General features: G+C 39.1%; 1 protein-coding gene across 2 annotated transcripts in view; it reads left to right on the forward strand.

Annotated features, from left to right (window-relative positions):
* Positions 1-13,281, forward strand: part of ARHGAP6 (Rho GTPase activating protein 6) — a 167,449-nt gene extending 154,168 nt beyond the window's left edge. For both annotated transcript variants that reach the window (XM_085321476.1, XM_085321477.1), the window contains exons 10-13: positions 1,417-1,514; positions 7,588-7,850; positions 9,435-9,515; positions 10,338-13,281. In XM_085321476.1, coding sequence (XP_085177602.1) covers positions 1,417-1,514; positions 7,588-7,850; positions 9,435-9,515; positions 10,338-11,047 — 1,152 coding nt within the window. In that variant the 3' untranslated portion in view covers positions 11,048-13,281. The remainder of the gene's footprint in view (positions 1-1,416; positions 1,515-7,587; positions 7,851-9,434; positions 9,516-10,337) is intronic.
* The last annotated feature ends 3,075 nt before the right edge of the window (positions 13,282-16,356 follow it).

Genomic DNA, 16,356 nt, shown 5'->3' on the forward strand with positions numbered 1-16,356 from the left:
CCCAGTAAATGTCAGGGAGAACAAATGGACAGCGCATTGTGACCTGAAGGTCAAGAGATTTAGATGCTGACAAATTGCATCCAGAAGCAGAAGGCACAGTTGATGACCCCTTGCTGAGACTGTTATGTCTCCAGTTCCATCCATCATAGGTGAACCTGCGCTGTTAGTTCAAGTTTTCTAGATGGTTTCATCTGTTTCAGTCTTGTGAAGGGTGAATGTTCCAGTGTGAAGAGAACAAACTCATTCAAGACTTGATGAGACTCATGTAAAATGCAGCTGGAAACACAAAGCTCACTTGAGGTGGGTTTGGAGTGCTGTTCTTGTTACTAGCCCAGGAGATGTTGCCATATCCTGCACCAGCTGAAGCCACCAAGTGTTTTTAAAGTTTATCTCCATAGAAAGTGCATTAGACAGAGTTGGCAAGTGGGGGGAGGGACAAACTCCAGATGAAGATGGCACAATTTCTGACTGAACCCRTTGCTGCTACTCAAAAACCAGAATGACTGGAGATCCAACAGGATCTACTTGTAAACCCAAGTTATGGACAGGCAGACTCTATAATTTAAGCAAATTTATATCAAGTAGGCAGATTAGTGATAACCATGTTGTGCTCTAAACACATCTCTCTAGTGCAGTAGTCWAGGGCACCAAAAGGTCTGTGTATAACTAGAATAGTGTGGCTTCAGAGATCTAGAAACTCCATTTTCCTGTGTGATCAATGCCACTGAAGACTTTCTCATGGAGCAAAAATGCTCAAAGTGCTCGTATTCTGATAGTATGTAAGCAGAATTTAACACAGGATTTGGCCTGGTATAGCTGTATGAACATTAAGTACTTTTGAGACTTGTTTTAGAAAAATGCTGATGTATGGCAAATCTCATCAAAATGAAGCAACTGCAGAAGTTTGACGATAGAAGTCACTGTTGATTTTCCATGTGAGGAGGTATAAATAAGAGAAATGCCACAGAACATTGATGAAAAAAACTTTTTCCTTCTTGTGTAATTACATTTCACATAGAAATTTCTAAAAGAAGAGATGTAAAGGCATTTCAATTAGAAATTCATAAATGCCCCCACATTTTTGAAGGGAGATACAAGGTGAGGATGTTGAACTGGAGCTTTTGAGACTGCAATACATGAATAATCCCATTATTGTTTACAAATATAATACCAAAGTGTAATGGACACCAGTGGGATATTCAACAGTAATTAATTTTTGACTTTGTGGTACAAAGTGATCTTTAGTCCTACTTATACCTATTACATGGAATTTCTCTTCTAAGTAAAAGCTAAGTGAAATATACTCTCTATAAATGTGCTTTTATTTGGTCTTTTAGAGTAAGCATAGTGCCAAAATGAGTGTGTGTGAAAGAATATTAATCTCTAATTAAATATTTTATGTTGTTGTCATCATAGGTTTCCCCTGACCTACAGAATGAAGTGCTTATTAGCCTGTTAGAGACTGACCCAGATGTTGTGGACTATTTGTTGAGAAGGAAAGCTTCCCAGTCATCGTGAGTAATCTGTTTTTTCACCATCTCTGTTTCTACTGGGAATTTCTATCTCCCACTGGAAGTGTTCAAAAGGTTCTAGTTTTCCACAGCTCTTACGCACTCTCTATAGCGGAGTAGAYACATGCTCTCCATTACTCTGACTCTGCCAAAGAAATTACGACTCTTGTACAGTGTTTTCTAAAGAAAAATCTTGTTTCCTTATTCAAATAAAAGATTGCATTCTGCTGCAGAGAACACAGAATTACATGTACATAACAATATGCAGTGCACTATTGTCTGACAGGACGTATTCTAGTCATCTGCTGGTTCATGTCTTGGATTTGTTGTTGTGTTGTGCCTTCAGTACCAGGAGGCTTGTATTAGTGTCCTTGAAACACACCCCAGAGTGCCTTAACAGAATCGTGGCTATCCCCTTGACCATGTGTTGTTCGCTTCCTACTGCATACACTTCTGACAGAGATAGGACACTGTAAACAAGGCAACTGCCACAACAGAAGGGATATGGAGAGTCTTTGGACCTAATTTATTCATATGCTTTGTGAAAGATAAAAAGAGAAAAAAAAATCRCACCAGTCACTATTGCAGTTACAATACATACTATATTCCAACTGTGTGTTCAGTGTATGTATGCCAACACTTGTGTGCCTTAATGCCATGAATTCGTACATTTGAATTAACAGTATCCCTGGCTTGCTCACAGGACACACAGTCATTGCCTTTATTCTAGTGAGTCCCAATATACCAGACCCTACAATCACAAAATTTGACAAGGATGCTTTAAATCATTTTAAAGAGGCTCCTGAGACTCTAAACTCTCTAAGACAGATTGGATTTTGTCTTCCTGTATGTGGAAAGTGTCTAGCATGTTCAGAACACAATTAAATTTTGATATCTATACTCTGTTAGCTATGATTTTTTTTCTCTCACTCTGAACGTTATATATTGGATGTAACATAATAGTGTGCCTAGCTTTACAGGAAGAGGTATGAAAGAATTAGTGTAATTACCATGTGGGGGGGGGAAAGCCTTCTTTAATTATGAAAACTGAAAAAATGCAGAATGTATTGTGTGTTGTAAAGGATTTTACTGGTCTATTGGCTTAACCACATGAGCGCGTAATGTGCAGTAGCAAATTATCACATATCATGTGATCTGTGGTAATTGTCTGTGTGTGTTTCCTTAGAATACCACAAATACAAAGTAATTTCAGGTAGCTTATCTCTGACTGACAAAACTATCCATGTGTGTATATTTAGTTCACAATAAATGCAGGATAATTAGGGTTACCTTTCATATTTTTCACACTTTTTCACATTTACCATGGGCTAAGACCACAGTTAGGAGAGAGACTGCAAATCACATGACATATGGTAATATAGTCCTCTATAGAGGCTTCTTTGTTTAAGCCCTGGGTTTGGAATAATCGTGGTATTTCAGACTTAAGCCAGTCAGAAACTTCATGCTAGATTTCACCATCTATATAATAAGGAGACACATAATTGTCTCACATGTGGATACACGTACTAATTGAGCATAAATTTATGTCACAAACTATTGTGGATGTAACAGATTTTTATAAGATCCTGCTCAGAGTAGTCTCTAAGTTAACTGACTTTTCCTGAGCTTCCTTACTTTCCAGCCAGCATGCACGCCTACCAGAGAAAATGGATCTTCTGTGCAAAGCTGGTTACAACTGACACAGAGTTTTTGTAAGAAAAGGTTACTAAGCCAAATAGGAACCTATAGCTACTCAAGTACCTATTTATTGTATTTTCAATAATGGGCAGATTGAAATATCACTGAGATAGGAAAAACTCATTTTTCTTCTACTCTGCTATCATGTAAGTGATTTATTCTTAATGTTAATGAAATATGTTTTCACTGTGATTGCAACTTCTTGGTTAAGATATTCTAGGCAATTAGAGGGACTCTTGCTTAGTCTTATTGCTAGGAGTGCGATGCTCTTAAGAGATGAATCCATTTCAGAACATAATCTCAGTTTTGTGGCTACAGACAACCATTCTATGGTTATTTTTTCCTGAAAGAAGTGTGAGGCAACAGAGAATAAGAAGATATTTGACTAACTTTCATAAATAAGCCTTCAGAACTATACTACTGATGGGATTTTGCTGATCATGTGCTCAAGATTAGATTCCAAATTTGGATTCCTGGAATGGAAAACTTTACATAGTCTTGAGACAATCTTTAGGAAGCTATTTAGCTTCATAACATAGTGTGTGGAAACAACTTAAAGACTTTCTTCTCATAATAATAATGATTCTGAAGGTCCTGCTTCCTCAGTTGCTCTCACATCTCTGCTTTTGATATCATTACAAATGCCCTCTTGGCTCTAATCTAATAAAAAACATCATCTCCTTTCCTCCTCAAAGGACAACAAATTAGATGTACCTTATTGTCCAGTTCTCTTAGGAGTTGAGCATCATAAATGATGTGTCAGGGAACTTACAGAAGTCAGTCATGGTAAAGGATTTATTGCTATTGGCAGCAATTATAAAGTCTGCTTTTGTGGATGACTTTCCCAACAATTTGTATGTTGGCTTGATGACAATGGAACTTGGGGTTTCCAGCTGTAAGGTGAAGCATCTTTAAACTACCACAAAATAAAAGCTATTTCTTATGATTATTTGTTGTTTATCATAGTTAGTAGTCCTCTTAGAGTAAATATGTTTCAAAATCAGATATTTCTCAAGTGCTTTTGGATGATGATGATGGGTTTTAGTCCATCCTAACACGTGGCACAAAGATGAGGCCCTATAGTAGGCCATACGGTATGCACTACACAAAGTTTTCAAGGCTGCAAAGGTTCTTTGAATCACTGAGGCTTCTATCCTGCTAGAGTAGCAGCCACGTCACAATCTTGTAATAATCCATTTTGCTGCTGGCACATGTGTTGCAAGTGTACGTAAAAATTGCTCCTGCATACTACCAAGCCATTGCATTCTGTGAGTTGCCTCTTGTGCAGCAAAACTGTTTTCCCTCATAGAAGCTTTAAGGTAAAGCAAGAATGGTTATCTGCCAAAATCAAAAAGGATTTTCCTGTTTTAGTGATGCCAGTAGAAACATAGGAATATCCTTAGTAGAAGTAATTATTAACATTTTTGCATTTTTGAGTTTTGGTTTGGAATCTGATATAGTATTTTTGAACAAGTGTAGCTTTAGTAGCTTTCAAAGCCTGCAGTCTGATGCTGATGCTTATATGTAACCGATTTTTTTGTCCTTAACCTAGTTTATAACCTGTAGAAAATATTTTACCCTGCCTTCTCAGTTCTCACATTTAGTAATAGATAATCTTCTATTATTCTTTGAGAAGTCCATGATCTGACTTTATTCATAAACTGCAATTAGAAGAGCATGTATACCGCGGAGTATTTCCATTTACCTCCAAATTTATTTTTTCTCCACTGTGTAGGCAGAGTATCCCACAACTACCCAGGGGAAGGTTAATTTGGGATTTTAGGAAATAACTATTTGCTAATGAACTCAAACTCTAAACCAAGCATATTCAAAAGTTTTGTTTTAAAGAATATGTGGGAGTTCATTCTTTATTTGGAAAAAATGTGGGCTGACATCTTTAGCAAATTGTGTTTTCTGTTGTTATCATTAAGTATATTTAAGTTGAAAATATGAGATAATTTCCCACTTCAAACTATTCTGTCTATTTGTACATATGGTAGTTCCTTATAGTAATACTAGTGAAGTCTACAAGCACTGTATTTCATTTTTAGAACTGTTTTTTCTCAACAAGTTTGAAAATGATACTATATATAAATAATTGCATGGATTTGCTAGTGGACGCTACAAAAGAGGTTAGAATCTTGAACATTTGGACCTTTCCAAAGACTTGACAGTTTCCATTTAAGTAGATTTGTATCAGGAGCTCTGTCTTGAGAAGAGGTAGACTATAACAGATCATTCAAGGTAAGACGTTAATGCAGTATTTCACAATGCTCAAATTTATGTTCCCATGTTATTTCATTTGCATTTCCCTTTTCCTCTCATTCCTTTGTTACCTTGCCATGCCTAAATGGTGGTATAACTGTCTTTGCCCTGTGTGGCATGGTTAGATTTTAGTACTGCAAGGATTTCCATGTGGTAAGCCCTGCTGGCTTCACTGTTAGTGTAAAGTAGGTTCATCCGTCAACAGGATGAGAAAGCTAGAGAGAAAGACATATGTTCATAGGAAATCTACAGATATTGACAGTTGTCCCCTTTCCTCTCAGGTATTTTTGACTCTTCTAGAGTTCCTGAGGCATTGCTTAWATATTTCTCTTCTTAACTCACACTCACTGCACAATTTTTTTCAAAACTTAGGAGAGARAGAGAATTAAGGGACRAAAGAGAGAAAGTGAAGGAAGGAGATTAATTTGTGTTATAGTTTTATATACTTCAAAGACAGTAACCCTTCAGTATGTGGCTATTTGTAAATTATTTCACCTTGGGAACATCTTCAGATAGGAGGTGACTGAAGTTCCTGTGCTCCTAACTGAAGCTGAGGCATAGTTTACAGGGTTTTTTTAATGAGTTCCCAGCATTACTGTACTAACCACACTGGAAGGCCTAAGTCAACTCTACTTTGCTAAAATAGCAGCTCTAGTTTTGTGAACTGGTACCGGCTGGAGCTCAGTATCAGTTCAGGGATAGATTCCTTGCTAGTAGTTAATTAGGAGTAACTTTAATTAATTAAATTCCCACAGTTTATGGTTGCTTTTATACTGAAGAATGGGAATGCTAAAGAACATAATTATCATTCTGTTTGGTGCATATATATTATGCTTTGGGACACAGCAGATGTAAACCTGCCGGGGGGGTGGAACAACTTGAAAGTGGTGATAAGTTTTGTCATTATTTGTGTATTAATCTTAAGTCTGCTGCGGCTAGGCGGACTTACCACTGTATATTTTCTTTATTTCCTTCTTCAGTTTTATTTCATTTGTCTGGAAAGAGGGTTCTTGTTCCATAACAAATAATGTGCTTTGGCTACTCACTCAGTTCAAGCTCTCTTTGGCTTWAATTCTGAGGAGGGCTGACTTCAGTACACATTACAAGAATGAGCCACTGTCATATCACACATAATTAGAGTAGGTATTAATGGAAGATCACTGAGAGAAGTGTTTGACTCAGGAGAAGACTAAGCTACAGATAAGCATCTAAGAAACCAAGATCAAGGTTTAGAGAAATGAAAAATGAGTAATAAAAGACATAACTTAAGGAGGAACAATAGGAAAAAAGTATAGTTGTTTGCAGAGTATTTTTACATAATCACTTGAAGCTTCAATGACTCCCAGCATGCCTGCCGTCTAAGTAGTAAACTGTAACAGTTCAAGAGATCTCCTTCAGTTTTCCCAATGCACTTTAAAACTGAGAGTTTTCTCTGTGAGCCTGGGTTGTACTTATTGGTGTGGTCATTTTTTTTTTGCCCTTTTTTTGGTCAAAAAGGCAGACCGTGGTGTTGGTGATGTAAAAAGTAAAATGGTAAAAGAGGCTTTAGAAGTTATCAGCCAAGCCAGTTGTTTGTTCCCCCAATCAGAAATCTTACACATATATCTGGCTGTCCTCTGTAGAATATTTACCTTGTGATGCTTCTAGAAGAGGGTCCTTCCCACAGTGTAAGATGAGTTAAGTTTCTGATTTCTCTGATGTGTATTACTTTTTAATGGAAGAAGGGCTTTTACCATACCATTTATCATCTAACTAATCTTTCCTAACATGTCTGCAGATTTATTGTTGCAACAAGCAAATTGTCAAGGTAACATAAGGAATTGATTCACTGTTTAATTTCCTGTGGTGAACTGTGCAGTTGTGTGGGGTTTGTTTTCTTTCCTTCTTGATAGCATCATCTTTTGTTTTTTAGTGGCCTCTGCTGGCCACTTCACAGCAGAAGTTTTACTCATGGAAAATTCACATCCATATATTGCTTCTGAAGTGTTTTCATTTCAGCAGCTGTGATCATATTTCTATATTTACTTTCATTTGTATGATATCAAACTGCACCTGTAGCTGTAACCATAAAGCATCTTTCATTAACAGCATTCTGTTTATTGAAATCTCGCAGAAGCCCTGAGATGCTGCGGTCAGAAGGCTCCTACTCCACGGGAGGACGACATTCTTCCACAGACTCCAACAAAGCTTCAAGTGGAGATGTCTCCCCTTACGACAACAACTCTCCGGTACTGTCTGAACGCTCACTGGTGGCAACGCAAGAAGAGGTTGCCCTCAGTCCAGACAAGGTGTACAAGGTACCTGAACAGTACATGCTGGGTGGTCATTTGCAGCCTAAGACAAAAGAGAATTCTTCTGCATCGCTGGCTGGAAAAGGTAGAGTATATCCTATTTGTGTTCCTCTTTCTCAGTGAACGATGGTCATTTCTGAAATAATTGAGAAGTGTCTTCTCTCTAATGTCAGCTATTGAGAGTGGAGGAGCAGTAGTGTCAGAAACTCACAAGACATGGTTGACTTTTTTTTTTTTTTTTTTTTTTTTTTTTTTTATGGTGAGCCTTACAACTCTGAGCTAAGCCATCCTGCTTAGCTCAGCCAGTGGTTGTGGTGTTTTTGGTATGGCATTTCTCAGAAGCTGGAGCTATTTTTCAGGAAAATAAAACTACAAATCCTACTCTTCAGCCTTTCTGTGACAGCATAGCAGAGACTTATCTCTAGTCCTGCTCAGTAGGTTTTACATCTGAGAGGTTATGCTCCAGATTTTGGGAAAATCTGACACTTAAAGACTTCCAAGTTTCCAAATTTGAAAAGGATGACCTCGACTCCATCTCTTCAGATGACAACTGCACAGCTTTACGTCTGTCACCAATTACACACCTAGTAATAGTACTGCAGGGGTCCATAATTTTCATACCTATCTAGAGAGTGTACACCTGAATGGTATCTTCTATAAAAAAATCTATAGTTTAAGCTGACAGCTCATCAGCACTTCAGGATGCTTTTCAGTTAAAAATGTGAAAATAATTGATAATTCAATTCATGAAATGCGTGTATATTGACACAGACTTTAAGGACTGTTTTAGTTCTTAGGGATACAGATAGCTTTCTGGTGGTATTTTTAAAACCATTTTACTTTAGGAGTAGTGGTTAGGGACTTCAATTCCTTTGGAACTGATGGCATTTAAACTATTATATCTCAGTTAGATGCTTTATAAATGCCACTGAGCATTTGTCTTCTGCTTTATGTATCTGAATCTCTGAACAGCTTTCAAAAATTGATCAGATTTTTAGCAAGTTATGAACAGGAAGTAATGCAAATTTTTAGTATATTAACCATCTTTTGGCTAATACGCATGACTATGATACTGGAGCATGAAGAATTAGGAAATCTCCTTACTGCCAGATGGAATCAGCAACAGGCGTGAAAAAATTATAATCTAGCACAATGTCTGATGTGCGCTTTGCATTAAAACTCTGATACATGGCAGCAGTTTCTTGTAAGAACCGCATGACCTTGCAGGTACATAGAACACGCCTTACAGTGACCGCTTTGTAGCTTTCTGTGCCTTCTCGTTCATGTCTAAGTTTGCAACAGTGTACTATAGATTATCTTCTTTGCTTGCTGGGCTACCTGACAGAGTTTTGTCATTCTCTCTGTTAAAAAAAGCACACAAACTGACTTCTGTTTATCAAATCCTCCTGTTCTTGTTCAAATTCTGCCATGACTTCAGGAAGGCAGTGGTCTGGATGAAAATCCTACTCTTACAGGAAATTCAGGTATCTTGCCTGTGTAGAATTCACAGAGTTCATTACAGATTCTAAGCCCAGAACACCAATTAACATCAATGCATTAGGTGTGTTTGTGCTAGATGCACAGTAAGCTAGGTCCTAGTATATGTTTCTAAGTAATGCCTCTAAAGGGACTGATGGATCACCATCTTCCTGCTCTTTTTGCTATGTAGATGTTTCGGAGGATCATTTTGATATCTGGGGTACCTGGCATTCAACGCTGAAAAGTGGCTGCAAAGATCCAGCAATAACAGGTCAGATATTTCTCAGAAGTGTTAAGCCCAAATCTAGTAAAGGCGCAAAAGCATTCCTGTTCTCTTTGAGAAATCCCAATGAACCAAGCGGGAGAATTCTTGTTGCCTAGTGTTAAACGTGTGTCAACCACTTAAAAGACCTTGAACTTTATTTCTTTTTAAAAAGTTGATACTCAATAAAATACAGAGAAGCAGAATGGTTRTACAAATGCAACAGCATTTAAAACTGTCACAAGAGAATTTAAAATGTCATTTTAAAATTACTTTTAAAAGTAGTATATTGTTCTAAAAGTTATTAGAAGGCAGAAGCCTCATGGGGATTCGAGAGCACTCACAGMAGTGACATAGGCATGGCCCGTGACGTTGGAAGACCGGGGTTCGGGTTCTGTCTCTGACCGGTGTAGCCTTGACAAGTCACTGACCCTTTGTGCCTTCGCTTTTCTCCCATCTGCACCCACATCACAGAGGAACTGTGAGGTGAAAACACTTCCTCCTCTTCCAGCATTTGAGAGATACTAAGTACCGTAGAGCTTTTTGTGAGAACAGAACTCTAAAATCACCCTGTAATGTAACAGACGTGATTCAGAGCATGCATATCGGAGGTTGCTGAGTGAGTGTGGTGGCCCGACAGATGCAGGGCTGCTGCTCCACGTGCCCAGGCTCAGCCGCTAGCGAGGCGGCAACTCCGTCATCGCGGAGCTGGGCAATTAAAGCCCCCGCTGTCTTCTGCTGTGTGGTGCAGGGAACAAGCAGTAACGTGTAAAATGTCGTGCAAGTGGTTACGCGGCAGACTGACGTTGTCTTTCTCGCTCTGGCCCCCAGGTTCTTACGGAAACATCTATGAAAGTAGCTTGCTGCGACCCGGGCAGTGCTCTCTTTCCCAAGGGAACCTCTCCATGTATTCTCCTCGGTGGCAGGGCAGCTCCTCCGAATTAGACAGCGGCAGGCAGGTCATGCGAAGGAGTCAAACCACAGCCGCCATTCCTGAGTGTAAGCTGCATCCCGCGGTGTCTCGGGTGTGCAGTAACCCGCAGATCGACGTGGGCAGCAGGAGTTCAGACCAGTCACCTTCTAAAGCTGAGCGGCATTTGACTTTAAGCAGCGCGGAGGACCTCACTGAGCATGACTCGAAGCCGGGCTGTTTGCAAAGCTCAGCCAAAGCCTCCTGCAGAAAGGAGAGGCCGCCCCCGCCGTACCCGGGCCCCTCCAAAACGAGCGCTGCACCGTCGTCGCAGCGCCCCAGCGTCTCCTCCACGCTGCACTCCTTGTGGAGGCACCAGAGACCAAGCAAAGGTGCAGGGACCAGAGCGGCGGGAGGCTCGGCGGCCCCGGCGCCTGCCCCGGCCGCCTCCCGGCGGGAGCGTCCGGCCCCGCAGACCCCGGTGGCTAACGTCTATTCCACGGCAGCTCACACGCAGAACAGTAAAAACGTCTCGGAGCCGGACTGGCATGACTGGCAAAGAGAGAGGTGGCAAATCTGGGAGCTTCTGTCCGCTGATAACCCTGACGCCCTCCCGGAAACCCTCGTATGATCAGACCTGCCGATCCTACCTACGCCTCCCTCTCGTAGGAGAGCAGCAGTGACGTTGGAAATCGAGGGAGCTGGCTTGTTTTTTACCAACTGAATCACATATAAATTTTTTTTTAAACTTTGTTCACTTTAGTTTCTTAACAGCACTGTCCAGCAGTCCATTTACAGATACAGTATGTTCCTGTTCTGCAGCAAGCTTTTAAGAGAGAAAAACAAGATGAAAATTTTAGTCTAATAACTCTGTATGCATACGCTGTGTATAAGATAAAAATATTGCTTCGATATTGCTAAAAGTGTATTTATATATCTGCTGGTCTGATGGTTGTATATTCTGTAATGGGTATTGTATGATAATCATATTACGTTTTCATACGCAGACGTCAATCAATCATGACTGCTTTTTTTTTTAAATCACTGCACTTACATTACCGTGGTATGCATTGGAATTCTATAGAAAGTGCACAAGCTGGTTTCTGTGCTTATAAAAAAAATACTGTTAAAGGGGGAAGTTGTCCTTCTTTTCACTGCCTATGGAAAAACACTAAAATAGAGTGGAACATGAAAAGCCATATATTTTATAAGGGTAGTAGTGAGCTAGGTGGGAAAATACCAAATATTTTTCTTATAAATATATTTGCAAACAAAATTAAAATTTGAAACAAGATGATTGTAAACWTATTTTTTTAGGTTCTGATAGGAAGCAATTCAGAGAATCGGTTAAGAGTGAGGCCGTGCCTAAACCAACTAAAAGATTTAGTGCAAAGATCTGCTATCCCAGTCTAGAAGAACAGCAATTTTATGTATACAGGATATAATATATATATTTATAAATGTATGATTTTATGTATTGTTCTAAAAGAATAAACTGGAATCCAAATTAGAAATCCAATTTTAGAAAATCAAACCCAGTAAGTTAAATGAATTGTGTAATAACTGAGAAAGAATATGGCTTTTCCTTTAAAATAACAAAGCTTCAGCATTAAGAAAGTTAGACAAAGCAGAAATAAAAACTTTAAAGACAGAAGCATGCATACAAAAGGGAGTCATGCAGAATTTCTGAAATTAATGTGACRTTTAGAGAAGTTCACAGCTGCATTTCTATAAATATTGTGCCAAAGTCTGAGGAAATAATAGTACTTCTTCAATAAATACATGTTGCATTGCTAAGTGTTGATGTTGCACAAATTCTGGTGTTTTTAAATCGCAGAAATGTTCATGGCCTGCAGGTGGCAATGTATTTCAGTATTCTAGAAGAGTTCTTTTTATCACTTGATAAGGGAAAGTGTATCATATCAAAAAATTTTATAAAACGTGCTAGTCTTAATGGAGTTCAGGACTTACTCAGTCATGTTGTCTTTAAGTTCTATCTTGTGCCGTAATGATAGAATAAAAAGCTAAGCAAAATAATGAGCATATTTTTGCTCTTTTTTTTGCAAGTGGGGTTATGCAAAAAATGATGTTTTATTGTATTTCTTGAGTACATATTTCAAAAACATTCAAAGGTTTGGGAACTTAAGAACCACTTTTAAATATGACTAAAATGTGCAAGAACTAAGGTTTTACTTGACTCGGGTTAAAAGCCATCATGAAAAAGCCTATCCATCATCTCCATTTTAACAAGAAATCAGATAATAGCACCAGCCCAGAAGAAAAGGAGCAGGATTTGGACTTTGTTCATTGTGTTACTGTCAGGCTGATCAACTCTTTTAATGAATACTGCAATCAAAACAAATCTGAGCTCTGTGCTTGTGGTGGCTGTAAGGCTTTTCCAAATAGCATCTAAGTGCTAGATGTGATAGGAAAAGATTCTTGCATCTAGCTTTTTGCAGTAACTATCTTTTGTTTTATTACCAAAAAAAGAAAAGCCAATATAAAAGATAGTGGAAAGCAAGGGCACAAATGAGCTCTCACAAGACTTGTCTAAAAGTCATCCTAGGCTTGATGCGTATTTGCTACAGTGAATTAAACCTCCCTAGTAGTCTTCAAAAAAAGGCACAGTATAAATCCTGCTACAGAAGATACGCTATTCTCTAGACACCCATCCCTCCATTTTAAATCCCTTTCTAACTACAGAAGCACCTGCACATTTAAACATTTTTAGTGACTTAYGGTGATGTCTCAGCTTCATAAAGAGACTGCTTTTCACCAATACCTCTATCTGTACATATCTGTATGTWTATGTATATTACCATCTATCTGGAGATTATGCAAAAAATAAAAGAACAAAATTGCAAATCTCTGCTGGAGGACAACCTTGCTTGCACACATTTCAGTATACAGCGGGTTGGAAGGAAATAGATATGGAATAAATTTTGATGAATTAAAAATAACACTTGCCAAAATTACATCATTTCTGCTTGTTATTTTCATCTGAACAGAACAGAGCGAAAGTATTACARGCATTTAGGGGTGTAATAGTTTAAGTTGTCCTTCTTACATACATACCTAAGACCCAGCACTTTCCTGTTCCCACAGAAAGGTTGTTCTGGCTGTTTAAATTTAGGTAGCTTTGTGGAAGTTTTTAGGCTTTTCAGCAATACATGCTAGGGGTAGAGCTAAAGCCCTTTAGCTTAGGTGGAGGCTGGGAAGACTATTAGGCAAATTGCTTTGAGGAAAAAGTAACATTTGGAAAAGTCTATCAAGGTATCTGGCAGACTTGCATCTTCCTCACTCCCTCCTTGGCCTCCCTGCCCCTTCAAAACCCCAAGGAAAAAAAACAGGGAAAAAAAAGAAAAAGAAAATCCCCAAACATAGCTACTTGAAACTCCCTTAGAAGGAATTGCTTATAACAGGACATACTGGAACATAGGAAGAATAGGTATGTGAAATGGTAGTCATGGGTACTAGATAAAGTTTGGGGATTATACAGCAGGGGTGATACGTAAAGTCCTCTTTCCCTTTCCAGGTCCAGAAATTGGTGATCTGAAGGAAGATTTTCATGYTTGCAGTGTAGGAAAGGAGAGTGGACCTGAGGAAAGACCTCACTATACAGGAGAAATTCTGGCCAAAGGCTATGGTGATGTGTAAACACACACCAACATCCTGAAACCAAAGTAGTTTGTAAAGAAATGCGTATGGCACATTAAATCTAGTGTTAGTAAAACCCAAATTTTCTTTCAAAAACACTGTTTTGACTGGATTTGAAATAAGTCAATGAAACTAGAAAAAATGTGATTTTTATCAACCACATTTAGGATATTTAGGGTCCATATTCCAAGGTTAAAGTCTATGATTCAGAACTCCAATGTTTTATAGCAGAATCTGGAATCATTTTAGCTATTTAGACACTTATTTTTATCCAGACAAGCTTATCGTGAGGTAACTTTGGTATCCATGATTTTCAGTTTCCTTTACTTACTGTTATACAGGTAGAAACTCATTTTCAACACAGTGACAAGTTTCTGTCTATCATACTCCGCCTGTATGTGATAACCTTTAGTGGTGCTTTAAGACTCAACGTGGTGCCCACGTTGCACCATGTGTTTATATGAGGCCTTGCCATTCTCTCAAGCTGAGCTTCCATGTGGGTCCCTCACTGGGAGAATCCAGCTTCAGCCCATTCCTCGTTCACAGCTCATGCCCCGTGTATGTGTCCATATTGGTGTCTATATCTTAAGGTACAGTAAGAAAAACAAGGAGATGGAAGGGCAAAACAATAAACAAATAGATACTCCCAGAACATGGGGCAGTTCTGGGRGATGTGACACTAGCAAGGGTCCGTGCTGGTGCCCTGCTGAGGACCTAGAAGCTGGCCAYCATTCTAGGCTGAAAAGTTTTCAATGCTCAGACCTTAAAATAATGCATTATTGAACAAACAGAGACTGCAGTTGCTGYCATCTTTGAAAACAAGATGTGGTTGCACAGTTGACTCACGTAATCCAAGAACATGCTCTGCAACTCAGGGGGAAATTGCCACCTCCTACTYCTTGCAGCTCTTCCTCATTCACCTGTCATGTCTCTYACACCAGCTTTTGCAACTGGGTAGCTGTGGGAGGAATTGTAGGGCTTGTTTCTCTGACTGAAACCTGCCCAGTGTAAGGAAGACATAAATTTCAGGTAGCTCAGTGCTTGGCACAAGTGGTAGGCACAAGGGAGGAGTGGGACAGAGTCAGAGATGGCAGAGGAAGAGGAGACTGGAACTGGCCTTTCCTCCTGGAAGCAACCTGCAGTTAGCTTGGTTTATTTATGAAACTTCAGGACTTGATACTTAAATGTGGAGGCAAGAGCTYCACCAAGCACTAGAGGCTGGCTTTGTGTTGCAAATCTAAGCAAATTCAACTGCCAGCTTGGTTGCTTGAAATCCCTGAATTGATCTGCTGTCTATGTAGGGGGCCCAGGCTCCTGACATAACATAATTTAATACCATGCAAAATGTCTGTACTATTGAAATGACTTTGTACAATGGATGTGGATTTATGTTTAAAAAGTCTGACTTTTTTTTTTTTGTTTTGTTTTTTGTTTTGTTTTGTTTTGTTTATGTTGCTTCATAGGAAACAGCCAGGCTAAAAATCTTCAATATTTCAACCTTTCTGGAGCTTCATTGTATTCTGTTGTGCTGGTCTGGCACAGGGCCATGAACATCTTTCTCCTCTAGGAAATACACAGAATACCTGAGTCTTACCTTGCCTTCTCCCTCTCTCACTTTTTTGCATTTCCAACAAATAAATTAAAAAAAAGCAACTGTACAGAACTACAAAGCAGGGGAAATGATTCTTGAAAGACTATCTTGATATCAGCAAACCCTTTTACAACGTCAATGAGAACAGCAWACTATTGCTGTGCTAAAATTGCTTTAGGGGAAGGAATTTCAGTGTCCAGACATGTTGCAGAGATCACAAAGCTATCTGAGGCATGTAGACACCCAGAATGCTCAGTCATAAAATGAGCTGTCTCCTAGAATAGCACTCATCTAATCTTTCTGAAGTTTCAGACATCTCCAAAGGAGGTATCTACATCTGGGCAAGTCTTTTCCAGGCTCCTTTTTCATTCAGTGGAGTGATAGGTATTTCTGTGCTATGATCCAGATGGCCTATGTGAACCTCCCTTTGAAGGATCCCATTTCTCTGCACTGCCTACAAAGGAAGCAGAAATGACCAGCTCAGTATAGACCTCTTTACTGTAGCCCTCCAAGTTTTGTTGAGAGAGTTCCACCCTAAAGGTCTGGTAAAAATAGAAGATGTGTGAGAAATGGATGGAGGGTCCTGGTGACAGTAAGGGGGGGGGGGATTAATAAAGCCATTGTTGAATACCAACAAATAATTGCAGACTAAGAAAAGGAAAGCAAAATGCCTGGCATGCCTTTGCAGCTCC

Source organism: Rhea americana, unplaced genomic scaffold (genome assembly GCF_003343005.1).
Source record: "Rhea americana isolate MKP2758 unplaced genomic scaffold, rheAme1 scaffold_7, whole genome shotgun sequence".
In the NCBI taxonomy this organism is placed as follows: domain Eukaryota; kingdom Metazoa; phylum Chordata; class Aves; order Rheiformes; family Rheidae; genus Rhea; species Rhea americana.